At 40.0% G+C, this 13,231-nt stretch overlaps 1 protein-coding gene across 3 annotated transcripts in view; it reads right to left on the minus strand.

Annotated features, from left to right (window-relative positions):
- LOC103152122 (plakophilin-4-like) overlaps nt 1-13,231 on the minus strand; it is a 32,998-nt gene that overhangs the window by 14,001 nt on the left and 5,766 nt on the right. For 2 of the 3 annotated variants that reach the window (XM_016660892.1, XM_007572468.2), the window contains 5 exons: nt 8,537-8,649; nt 7,515-7,549; nt 6,911-7,018; nt 4,417-4,571; nt 1,658-2,114 (listed from right to left, as the gene is read on the minus strand). In XM_016660892.1, coding sequence (XP_016516378.1) covers nt 1,658-2,114; nt 4,417-4,571; nt 6,911-7,018; nt 7,515-7,549; nt 8,537-8,649 — 868 coding nt within the window. The remainder of the gene's footprint in view (nt 1-1,657; nt 2,115-4,416; nt 4,572-6,910; nt 7,019-7,514; nt 7,550-8,536; nt 8,650-13,231) is intronic. The other variant, XM_016660893.1, reaches the window with a different exon arrangement.

Raw genomic sequence — 13,231 nt, forward strand, 5'->3', positions numbered from 1 at the left:
TGGCTGAAAAGAAAACAATACCACAAAGAAGTGAAGCCAAAATAAAAAGTCGATACGATGCAAGAAAACCATTACAAGCTAGATGGGCCGCTGTTAAATTTTAATGGCTGAAATGGCAAAAAACAGTGAACCAGCTGTGAAGCAAGCTGCATTTTCTCCTCACATTAAAATCTAAATCCAGCATCACAATGATCAAGCAGGATAAAGCCGACTAATATTAAGCTCCCAGAAAGGCTTCGCCTGCTGAAAATCTGAGGATTAGGTTTAAAGAGTGATCGGACATCCAGCTGAAGGTTGTTGAAGGCTAGAAAAACCATGTGGTGAAGCTGCAACCGTTGATACTAAAACAGTTTCCTCACAGCCTGAAATCCCACTGATCATGCTGAGTGTTTCTTCACTCCATGCTACTGAGTCTCTCTGGCTTGTTTTCCTCCTGCACATCAATCACAGCATCCAACTTTGTTAGCATGAGGCCTCGGCTCAGACTGAAACCTCTGTCTTCCTCTTTTACACCAGCTTGCATCATGAAATTCAGCTGCATTTGGAAAAGTTTCGTCTGCAAACGCAGGAAGAGAAATCCGAGTCTGCATACAGTAAGTGACTCTGCACCGTAAAAACTGTTTACTCAGACCAAAACTAAATTATTACACCAACACAGAAAATAGTGAGACCATTTTCTCTGCCAGCAGGGAGACCATTTTCTCTCCCAGCAGTGATTTCCTGCTCAGATTGTGACCTGGGGTGAGAGCTGACCTCTCGACCTTTCCTTTCGTATTACAGATTCAAACGATGGAGGTCTGCATCAGTCAGTGCATTCTGAGAGAAACAGAGCAGCATGTTATTTTCTTTAAGGGAGCCAAAGCTGTAAAACTGTATTATTCTGTTTTTAACCGTTTCCAGCAGGTGTTTCCTATATTATTCCACCAAAAAGTGTGAAGTCGAACATTTTAAATTCTGAGATTAATCACAAAATGTCTGAGTTTTTTCTCACAAATACTCAACTTTCAGACATTATAGATATACAAAAAGGCTAAAAAATAAATAAATCTAAAAAATGTTTTGAAAAAACTTGGAAATTTATGAGTTTGAAAAGTTAAAAATGTGCTAAAAAAAAAAAAAAACTTTCTGAAATATCCAAAAATCTGAAATTTTCTTGACAACACAAGAAAATATCTGAGCTCCCGGAGACAAAAGTTTGCAAGAAAAATTTTTGAGCTACAAAAGTGGAAAAATTTCGTCTTTTAAAACTCTGAAAATTTTCTAGAAAATTTTTCATATTTTGAAAATAATCTCAGAAATTTTCTTTGAAGCACAAGGACATTTCTGAACTCTGAAAGTCAAATTTGTGAGAAAAAATCTCCACAATTTATTTTGAGACTGATCTCAGAAATTTTCTAGAAAAAACAAGGAAATGTATGAGTTTGAAAATTCATACATTTTCCAAGTTTCCGAGTTCTTTCAAGCAAACGTTCAACATTTCAAACTCATAAATGTCCTTGTTTATTCTAGAAAATTTCTGAGATTTTTGGTGTGAATTTACTCCTGTTTTTGTCTATATAAATCCGCCCCACTACTCAGCCGTAAATCGATAATCAATGGCAGGCTGATTAACTGTTTGCATCCCAGCAGGAGGTATGTGGTCGTATTTCTGACTGACCTATCAGGCTGTCTGGCCGCGGCAGGGCGCTCCTCTGGTACAGGCCGTACGGATCGGCGCCGTAGGCCAGCGACTGGCTCTGTCTGGGCAGCGTGGAGCCGTAATGCTGAGGCATCGCCGTCATCCCTGAACGCAGTGGAGACCCCGTCAAAGCCCTCCCCTCGATCAAGGACAGGGTGGAGCCCAGGCGGCCGCCGCCTCCTACGCCTCCTCCGTTTCCCAGGGCCTGGGTGGCGTCGCTGGGGGAGGTGGGAGACGGGCAGGAGGGCGGCATGGTGGTGCCGGGGAAGACGGCGGCGAGCGGTTTGGGCTCAGACAGGATGGGCGAGTCGTAGGTGCTGCCCTGGGATGTTCGCATGGAGATTCGGGACGGGGAGACGGTTCCGGTCGTGCCGCAGCCGGGCGACTGGCTCCTGGAGGGGAGGGAAGCCATTCTCCTCAACATCCGACTGGATGCCTGGGAAAAAAAAAATAGGTTAGTCTTCCCAATCCAGTGGAAATGTGACATTTAATTAGTCTGATAAAGGACTCTATTTTTATTACTCCTTCCATAAATGGGCTTTAATTTTCACAGGTCATTATGTTTGTGGGAATACTATTAAAGTGTGCTTGTGTTGAGGAGGAAATGTTATTAATTTAAGCTAATGGGCTTGAAAATCTGCTTTATGGTGCAGAAAAACACACAAAAACCATCAGCGTCCAGCAGAACCTGAGACAGTGATACAGTTTTACCTTTAATAAACAAAAAATAATAAAGATAAACCAAAGAAAATGTAATCTAATTTAACTGATTTGATGCATTGGCTGCACGTTAAAATCAAAGCATGTTTGGCGTAAAACATCACCGAGCATCAGCTAAATTAAGAGAAAATGGAAATTAGTTCATTAATATCTGCCACTCCTGTTTCATCTGTCACACAGAGAATAATGTGACACTTTAAAGGTGGGGAATAACTTGACATGATGCTCATGGCAATAATTACCGGGCATGCAGTCGCTGCTGTCAGTCAGAAGTAGAAAAGAAACAGGAGGCAGCTGTTTCCGGTGGAAACAGTGAGAGGAGAATATATTCTCCTCCTGTGTGGCTCCTTAAAGTCGCCATGGTTGAGCTTTATAGTTTTTTGTCCAGCTCTCTTTATGTTAGCCGCCTGAAATGAGGGTTTTTAACATCGGGGTTTTTTTCATCTAAAAAGCTTCACAGTAATAAGTGGAAATTGAAGAACATTAAAAGATTTTATCTACTGTCCAAGATGGACGATTCATAGAAACCGGAATATAATTTACGACATATTTCTTAACTCACAAAATCAAAATCCAGTAGCCATTATGCTTAACACGTTACCACAAATAGTAAGAAACTAATATTTATATTAAGGGTGTCAGAAATTAATGCTTGCAGATCTAATAGTTGTATAATTTTGCAGCATTTTTCGAGTTGCTAGTTTCTGGTTTAACTTATAAATGATTACAGACATAAAAGGCTGAAACTAGATAGGATGCATTTATGACTAAGCCTGTCATAATAAGCAATTAATCTAATGACAAATCAAAATTAACTCAATAATTTCTATTCTGATGAATATTTTTTTACTTCATAATCCATTTTATTAATGGTTTTGGTTAAATGTGGTTTTTATTGCCTTTTTATTTGTTATTTTCGGTTGTTGAGTTTTATTTTGAATATTAAAAATCTTCCGGTTTCAGTTTGAAGTGTTCTTTACAAATAATTAACATTTATTGGTCTTTAAGAGGGGAACCTTAGATTATGCCATTGAAAATGGTTTCAAATCAACATTATTATCGTTTATTGCAATAATTATTGGGACAATTTACTGTCCAGTAGAATTTGTTGTTGCTACAGACCTATTCATGTCATAAAATACCACTTTTTTATTCCTAATAATAATAATAATGAGACTTATATATTTGTTTTGAAGTAAATACCTGGTTTTAATTGTGAAATATTAAGTACAAAAGCTACAGTAGATCACTTACAGAAATAATAATTTGTATTGTTTGATTTCTGGAACATTTTATGGTTTTATGTTTTTATGTCTACTCATGTGACAGTTGTTTATAAAAATAGGAGGATAAATTTAAATAATTTCAATCCCATCCAGTTACTTTCTAGTCACATGAGTGCTGAGTCCCAGCTGAACCAGTAGCTGAACCAGTAGCTGAACCAGTGGCTGAACCAGTAGCTGAACCAGTAGCTGAACCAGTAGCTGAACCAGTAGCTGAACCAGTGGCTGAACCAGTAGCTGAACCAGTGGTTTACCCGCATGAGTTACCAACTAGGACAAGTCTTCTTGATTATTGAACAGGAGAGCACACTTATAAAGTCTTTCCACTGAGACTTGCTGTAAGTTTATAAATGACTGAACGACTTAAACATCTGATGTTGTTGTCATAGCAACCTTCCAGACCTCCCAGATCTTCTGGTTCTGCTCTGCATCCCCAGAACCAGAACCAAACATGGAGAAGCAGCATTCAGCTTCTATGCACCACAAATCTGGAACAAACTTCCAGAAAACTGTAAAACAGCCGAAACACTGACTTTAAGTTTAGAGTTGCTTTTGAAACATCATAAATGAAACATTAATCAAGTAATGTTTCAATTATTGACTGTTTGCTCTATAACTTTGTATTTTTTTTGTGATTTTCTGATGTAAAGCGCTTTGAAATGTCGTGCTGCTGAAATGTGCTGTACAGACAAACTTGACTGACTGATGAAAGTGAGGTTAAAGGTCAAACTCTACCTGCCCAGAGGCTTGACCTTCTGCTCTGGGGCTTCTGGATATCGAGGCTCGAGGTTCTGAACGCACCACATTCTGGTTGCTGTAATAGCTGACGCTGCTGTCTTGGTACCCGCTGTCTGAATACGAGGTCATGTGGGCTGAATGACCTCCTGACCCTGAAAAAACACAAAATAATTACAGCGCCACATCATCATAGATTTGTTAAATAGCATGGAAATGTGCCTTATGCTTTTATGTTGCTCCTTGAACAATCTGCTGTCCTACTTTCTGCTGTAGGATGAGGAGGAGGATGAGGAGGAGGAGGAGGAAGCATGTGGGGGATATTTTTATACTCTGAGACCACTCCAACTGTATGGAATACAAATAAGCCCAAAGGCAATTTGTTTTAGCATTTCAGATTGTGCATATTTACCGAAGTGGGAATTAACCGCAGAACGTCGGAGGTTAATCGGCTTTCAGAATCATAAATACGAGCCGTGGTTCTGAGACAATTCCTATAAATTATTTAAAAGTGTGGAGAAAAAGGAAACAAACACAAGGCTCAAATCAGCATTTACAGCCACACCAGCTGCTCCGCTGCTCCGCTCCATCACCCGCCCAACTTTGGCGGTTTAACACATGCTGCCAGGATGGAAGCAAAGTGTCAAACGCTCCAGTGAAGGTTCCTACTGTCCAACAGGGAGCCGCTGCAGCTGCAACGCAGAGCTGCAGGTGTGGAAGTTTCACGGCTAAAAATAAAACGTGAGGAGCCGAGAGGAGGCAAACTTTAGTTTCTGGGTGTTTTAGTGATCCGGAAAAAGCTAGAATTGTTCTTCATTTAGGTTAAACATGCAGAAACATTAATTAATTATGTGATGTTACTGATTAAATTATGAAAAAATGCCTTTTTGACCAAAATACAGAGGGCTTATTTTGTAAACACAGCAGATGCACTCAAAACTTTACTGCAGCAAGAGCCGTTGAACGCTCACTGGTTACCATGGTAACCTGCATTTATCTTGATGTTTTAGCATGTTATCAGCAAACTACAACTGTTTACAACATCGTGATAAAATAAATTATGCTACTAAACTGACATGAGTGAATGAGGTGCATCTCATTAAGCATTAAATGCAGGTGTGAGAGAAAATGGCCCAAACATCGGATTTTACTAACTAGTGATATTAAAGCAGTTTGATATGATATGTCGAGTTCCTCTATAAATAATATAAGACAAACATATGTATATATTTTATAGTTTAAACTTCATGAGGAAGTCTATTACATTGCTCTGGGGACGCAATGAAATTGAGCATGTTGGCCACCAAAAAGGTGTGTAAAGAACAATATAATATTTAAAAGACATTTCATTTACATTTGAATAATGGCAAACATATAAATATATAATTAAAATACTTTGTTGTAAATATTTGGCACATTTTACAAAAAATAATTGTAAGCAAAACATGGGGACATGGAATGTTGCCGCAAAAAAAGAATCACCCATACATGTTGAGTAATAAGGGAACCGGAAATGGGTTTCCCTAAACTGTAAGTTTTTATTGTTTAAAAAGGGAATTCATATTTATTGTGCAAAGGACAAATAAGATAATTTCTTCATAGTTTGGTCACTATTAGAGGGAAATGAAAATGTAGCTGCAGGTGATAAATAAAGAAAATAAAACCTCTGATAACTGCAGACGCCACAAAGCTGCGTTCAGGAGCTGCGCCGGGCAAAGAGAAACGATCTGCGCTAGCTGCAAGTTGTACATTATTTTATTAGCCTAATTGTAAATAGCTTAAATAGTTAGATTAATGTATTCTTGCATGCATTCTGAACGACATGCACAACGTGATGTTAGCTGATAATCCCTCTACATGTTTTACTACCAACGGAGCCTGTTGGTTGGGCAGCAGAGAGGAAGGGGGCGGAGCCTCCATCAGGCAGCCATGTTTTCCTTCAAACATTTTCAGACTTGTTTTCAAGCATTTATAAGTCGTCACTATCTGAGTTTCCATTACAAATAAGTGCAAAACTTTGTTGATCTTCAGCTAATGTAAAAAAAAAAAAAAGTTTGTTAACATGATAAGTCTTTTCCACCAGTAGTAACATCCAGTTGTTGATCACGACTCATGAGATGCGACAAAGTGTTTTAACGTTTACCAAATTAACTTTAGAGTTGTTGGAGGTTTTTTTTGTAATTTCTCTGTGGATTTAATGAGACATCCACTTCTAGAAAGACTTCCAACTCTTTTAAACATTTTAAACTTTTGTTCAGACCAAGCTGCAGCCTCCAGAGCAGCAAACCGCTAAACCTGCTGATTTTTTCCAATTAAATCCTACAGAAACAGCAAAATATTACAAACATTTTTTCTCACTTTTAAAGCACAAAGATGCTGTATTGTCAAAAACTACTTCAGTCTTCAAGAAGGTTTCACTGTAATCTGGAAACAATCTGCTCTGCTGTCTGAAACGTCAGCGTCCCCTCTGCGTGTTTCATGGATGTGGACGGACCCTCACTGTCATGCAGGGAGGCGCGGTCCCCTTCAGGCAGGTACAGTCCTTCCTCCACCTCCAGGTGGCGCCCTGGTGCCTCTGCAGCCACACCCTGAGACTCTCCACCTGTCACACAACATCCCTGTGAGCCAAACGTCCATCTCTGGATTCAAATGCTCGAGAGGAGGGAAGATGCTAAACACTCACAAAGTCGTCTTAAAGTCAAACAAGCGGCAAAATTTTTCATTTAGGGTTTTACATAACTGATTATCAGTTTTGCAGGAGATGCATAATGTGAATAATAGCGCTGACATCTGAGGAGAAGGATCTTTGACAGAATAGTAAATGGGTTCAATTCAAAGCTCACGGTCAGAGTCGGAAATATTGTTTTGTTTTGCTTGACCGGCTGGTGCTGCGTGCCAGCAACCCTCAGTCCTCTGGAGGCTATGAAGCGTTCTCATCTGGAAAAACGATGCCGCCCGGGTGGCAAATTTATAAAGATTTGATCCTATCTGAAGCTGCAGGATTAGGAAAATACAAGAAGCCTCAAGCTAAACTTCAGACTGAAGGTTACAGAAGCAAACTGCAAACAACATATCAAGCTAAAAATAAGAAAGCATACCTGCAGATCTCCATGCATACGACTTCTCAGAAGAGCTTTGGTAACCGAGAAGAGGAGGAGGAAATGGAGGAGACAGGAGAGCAGAGGGCAAATTAGATCACAGAGGAATACTTAATGTTCAGTCAAACCAGGAGGGAGGAAGAAGATTCTGTTAACTAAAAAAAACAATCACTTTACCCTTAAAAACAAAAAAACAAAAGGAAAATAAATGACGTTTTGAAAGCAACCCGTCCAAATCTGAATTGTTGAGAGTTTATCAGGGTTTCACATTTTATATAAAACTATCAGATGTCATTTTGGTTTGTGAAACAACCTTAAAACTTTATAAGATTGCTACCCACTTTACAGTAATTACAGTCTCAAAGCAGTTTTAAGTCGCTCCTTTCATGTCAAAAAGCCGAACTCAGAACTGAAGAGCCGCTCATCGTGTTTCTGGAGTCATTAAATAACATAAAACTGCAATAAACTCAAACCGGGCAGAGAAGTTTGAATTCATGGTGGAGTTTCTTCAAACTGGATCAAAGTTGTTAAAATATATGCAGCGCTGTGGAAAACATGCAGATTTCTTCTGTTTCTACTTTTCTGCCACTTTTCAATGTTTCAAATCCGTCAGAAAACTAATTTTAATATCAGATAAATATAACCTGAGTAAATACAACCAGCAGTTTTCAGGTGAGGGTTTCATTTATTCAGGTTTAAATCAATTGGCTTATTGATTCAAATAATCACTAAAATGGGGGAACAACCAGTTTTATTTTAAGGAGTTTTTCACAGTGGGTCAGATTGGTTTGGTCAGCTTTAATCAACATTAATAACAAATAATTTCTTATATTGTCTCTGATTATTAGATGCTTTTTATGTGATCAAAGCAAATAAACAGAAATTTGAGAACAAATTTGAGAACAAGTTTAACAGAAACAATGTAAGTGTCTAGACAACGCACAGAAATAAATTAATTCTGCATTTCTTAGATGAAATCATTTAAATCGTCGTGACAAAAGAGAAACACAGACAGGATCTACCTGCTACTGTCTCCCGCTGGCGACTCAGCTCCCAGCATGCACTTCTCCAGCTGGCTCGCCACAATCTGCCGCTCCTCTTCCAGCTCCCGGGTCAGCCGCTCAAACTGGAGCTCCTGCAGCGAAACATGAACAGAACAATAACAAACCAACGTTTTCCATAACACAGCAGCTGCTTGTTTACCCCCATTTATCCACGCTAGTCAGAATTTAACAAAATCAGCTTTTTGGACTCTGTGTTACTCCGTTAAAAGTTTTTCCTCGCCACTATGAACCTTTTCAATGTTTTATCTATTTTTGACAAAAGAAATAGGAATTTGACACCAGCTGAACAGCTAGTGCTCTGCTTTTGAAGCAAAATAAACAATATATATGTAATGATAAGGAAGGAAGTGAGCCTGGCTGCTTCATGGTTTTTGCTAAACCACACATTGAGAGATTTAGAGGACCTTAAGGCCGTTATCTGGAACAGGAATCTGGACAGGAGCTGACTGAGCAGCTGTCACTAGGCAACCCACACAGGTATGTGCTGTCACTTGTTTTCATTTTATGATATGAGTTTCCATTTATCTATTGGCTGCAAGTGTGCTGATAGCATGCTAGCTAGTAAACATGGTTCTGTGTAATATGCATCGGTTTGTGTTTAGTCACACTACTTTACTTTAATGTTTTCTTTATTTCAGGCTTTCTGAAGCTAAACTTAGTCTCAACATTTGCATATATGTTGTTCTTAAACGACGGCCTGGTCACATGGAGCAGGACATGAAGAAGCAGATCTGGGTTTTTGGGGCCTCATAGTTTTCTGTGGTGGTGAAGAAAAGGCAAAACTACACGGCAAATCTCTTAATTTGTTAGTGAGACGTGGATCTTTGACGCAAGCAGCTAAAATCTTAGAATCATCTTAGAAATAAGACCAGAAGCTCAATAATCAATTAAGTTTTTGGGACTAATTATTCAAAACGACCTGGCTTTATGTAACACAGAGCCTCCAAATTAAATGTAATAACTGGCTGTTCCATCTTTGGAGGCAACAAATGCCATCAAACGTTCTCAACACCAGGCAGGGAGTGTTTTAAATCGACGTGGAGGAATGTTGACCCGCTCTTCCTTGCAGAACTGGATGGTTTTCAATCATCAATGGCCTCTTTAAGGTCATGCAACAGTCCACCCATCCGTCACAGTCTTTTACATCATAATCCCTTTTAAACTACAAAAGACTTTTAAATCCACACTGCCAGCTTTTCATCTATTTCCTTTTTGTTTTTGGGTCAGCCATGAACGAGCTTTTCTCTCATTTATTTCACGGCGTCCTAAAGCCAGCGAGCTGCTGCTGCTGCTGCTGCTGCTGCTGCTGCTGCTGCTGCTGCTGATGAAAATAGCAAAGCTGGCCTGATTTCAGAAGCAGCGAATCCGTTTCTCTGTGCAAAAACCAACTCCAAGAGTTTAGCAACTTTCTTTCAAACACCTGAACAGCAGAGTGGATGCATTATCATCTTAACTCTAACAGCATGAAACATCAATAATCTCAAGAAGGAGGCTGAACACTCAGGAGTAATTTTGCATTTTTAATCAGTGTTGATTCTCTGAAGCAGCTGATCCTCGCTAATTGGACAGATGTTTGTGGACTCTGAGCTCTCGACGCTCGCAGTCGGCTGCTGTAATCTGCTGCAAAATGTTGTCCTGATGACAAATTGACTTTCATTGAAGATTTTTTTTCCAGTTTTAGTGGTGTTTATGAAATGCAACCTGCATTTTGTAACAGCATTCATGCATCGTTTCGACTCATTAATGTACAGCAGAGCTCTTTTAGCTTTCTTGAAATGTGCAGCTGCAAGATTCAAAGCAATTATATTTTTCTCAGGTAATCATGTGGTATTTCTGTTTTTTGTTTTGTTGTTTTTTGCATGGCGCTTTAATACAATGTCAAGGTGGAAAGAAATCAGAAGTGACCTTAAAGAACAAGCAACTCTCATAGCCTATTTATTTGTGAAGAACTATAAAGTCATTTTTAAACAATTTGATTTCCATCCTTCCACCACAATAAAGATTATTCAAGAGTGAAAAACATTTAGGAGCGCTACGTTAATAAGTTAAATATCGATTTTGTCTTTCCTGCAAGCAAGAAGCTGTGCAATCTCATTAAAAGGGCTTTAAACTAGATGAATGGTGATGGAAATTTTATAGCAGCTTTAGTAAAAATAAAAAAAAACTCAGTACACCTCGATACAGCAGACTAACTTCTGGGGATAAAACTGAGAGAAGCAGAAACAAACAAAGATTCTGTGATGGTCTAGTTCAGGAGTTCAAATCTAGGTCAACATCACAGATTTTGTGGAGCTAATTTCAAAAATTTGCAAGGAATTTTGCAACAAAAGCGCTTACGTATGAAGATAAATGTAAAGCTGAGTAAGAAATGTGGGCGTTAGCATCACTTAAACCATCTGTAGAAAATTTGCAGTAAACTCACAGTTATGCCTTAGTGCAAAAACACTGCAGCTGATCCGTCGATTTGCCATAAATATCTGAAATCATGGAATCACCATGAAAATGATTTTAAAAGTCCTTGTTATTATAAATGGGTTTTGCTGTTTGTAAAGCTAAATATGAGTTTAGAAAGAAAACAATATGTAAAATCTACTTTTTTGAGCTTTGTATTATGTTTATTATTTCCTCAATGAAACAAAACTGGAGTGTTGCTTTGACTCTGTCATGCATCCTCTAATCTCCATGGCAACCATTCAGCTGTGCAGAACGCCTGGGTGAACCTAGACCCGCCTATCGAGGCACAGCTCTTCTTGAGAGCTGCAGTTTCCTAGCTTCCACCTCACAGACCATCCCTCCCCCACTCAGCTCCTTCAGACTAGCCAGCAGCAATTAGCAAACACCTGCTGGTGCTGCGCATTTGCTGAGCTCATTAAATGAGCTACTTCTCAGTGAAATGCTGCTAAAAACATTGCTAAAGGGTTAATACAGGAGCCATGTTGTGATGACTTCCTGAAGGCGGAAAGAGTTTCTGAAAGAGCAGGAGTTTTTAAAGAGACAGAGGCCCAATTCGAAGAAGTTAAATTACAAAGTCAAATTTCTTTAAGTCATATTTGACATATATGGCATTTTTATAACAACTCCAGGTAACATAGTTACTTGATTCTGCTATTAAATGGCAGTCTGTAATTAATACAAACCCTTTAAATAAGCCTTGCTGTTAGCTGGAAGTGTCTGTTTTAAAAGGATTCTCATTCCCAGTAAATCCACCAGAAACTCTTACTTGTTGCTGCCTGGTGTCTCATTGTTGTGATCAATCAATAATCAAAACGTTCAACATGATGTCCACTGCACACAGAAGATGTTGCCCAGATAGTAAACAGAGCTGGTGACTGTGTGACTGGACCAGTAAAAAGCTACACACCAGGAAACAACTGTGGGAGCTTAAAGCCTGCAGCTTATTGTCACAGCACTGCTGCTGACTGGGCCTTCCTGCTTTCCTTACATCACCCCGAAGCTTTGCAGAGACAGGACAACAGCACACAGGCCTGCTTGTGTAGCCTGGCTGGGTTACGGCACAGCATCAGGCCAGCATAAAGCCGTGCCAGGCAACTCCTCGCACCAGCTGAGGGGCTCTCACGGACGATCCGACACAGCTGATTGTGAGCCGTCACAGCCTGTTTTTCCGCCCCGTTATCAAGTCGCACCAACCACAGACCTCTGCCGTTTGCTGTGTCTAATCTTGGCCCAGCAGTTCGGTTTATCCACGCCGCATCTATGATATCCGTGAAATGTTCGGCCTACTTCTCTGGCTGCTGCAAACTCCATCGCTAAGGCTTTGTGACAAAGCCAGCTGGAACATTTTCAGGCTCATTTTGCTGCAGTGGCAGATAATTTCCACGAGCGTCTTATCGTGATGAAACGGGTGATAAAGGAAGAGAAGAACGCTTCCACATCTCGCACCGTCCAGTTTCCCAATCCAGAAAATTCTTATGTAGATAGAAAAATCTAAATACAAAATAAAATGAAAAGAAATGGATGGATGGATGGATGGATGGATGGATGGATGGATGGATGGATGGATGGATGGATGGATGGATGGATGGATGGATGGATGGATGGACATATTGTCTCACTAAGATAAAACAGTCTGGAATCAATATTTTCAATAGTGTTTTTCCAGGTATTTCCATGTTTTTCCAGGAATTTCCATGTTTTCCATGCTGCCATCCTGTAACTGGATGAAATCCTGAGAGTAACATCGGAGGCAGCAGCTTCATCAGCAGACCTCTGCTCTGTTTACCCTCCTCTTGTTTTCCCATCGTCCCGCTCTGCACGCCTCCACATGTGACCCTCCGATGCATTAAACCACTTCCTGTCTCTTCACGGGCAGAAAGGGCCGCGTCTGACTAAAAGCAACAAGTACACTCCTCCTCTAATGGCGGAGACGCGTCAGTAAGTGGATGAGGCAGGTGGAGGCGGACCCGCATCTGCACGAACATCACAGAGTGACGGCACAGTGTAGCAAGATGGAGGATCCAAGAAATCTTCTCAGACCTTGGAGAAACGACTCCAAATGACCAAATTACCAGCATCTGTGCTGGTAATTTGCTGCGACATGGAGCGTGCTTTCTTGGCTCCATTCATTGAAACCCGGCCCAGGATGAGAAGCGCTGAAGTGGCTCGGTTGTTGTGTTTTTGTTGAGCACCTCATAC

The sequence above is a fragment of the Poecilia formosa genome, unplaced genomic scaffold (assembly GCF_000485575.1).
Source record: "Poecilia formosa unplaced genomic scaffold, Poecilia_formosa-5.1.2 Scaffold301, whole genome shotgun sequence".
Taxonomy (NCBI): domain Eukaryota; kingdom Metazoa; phylum Chordata; class Actinopteri; order Cyprinodontiformes; family Poeciliidae; genus Poecilia; species Poecilia formosa.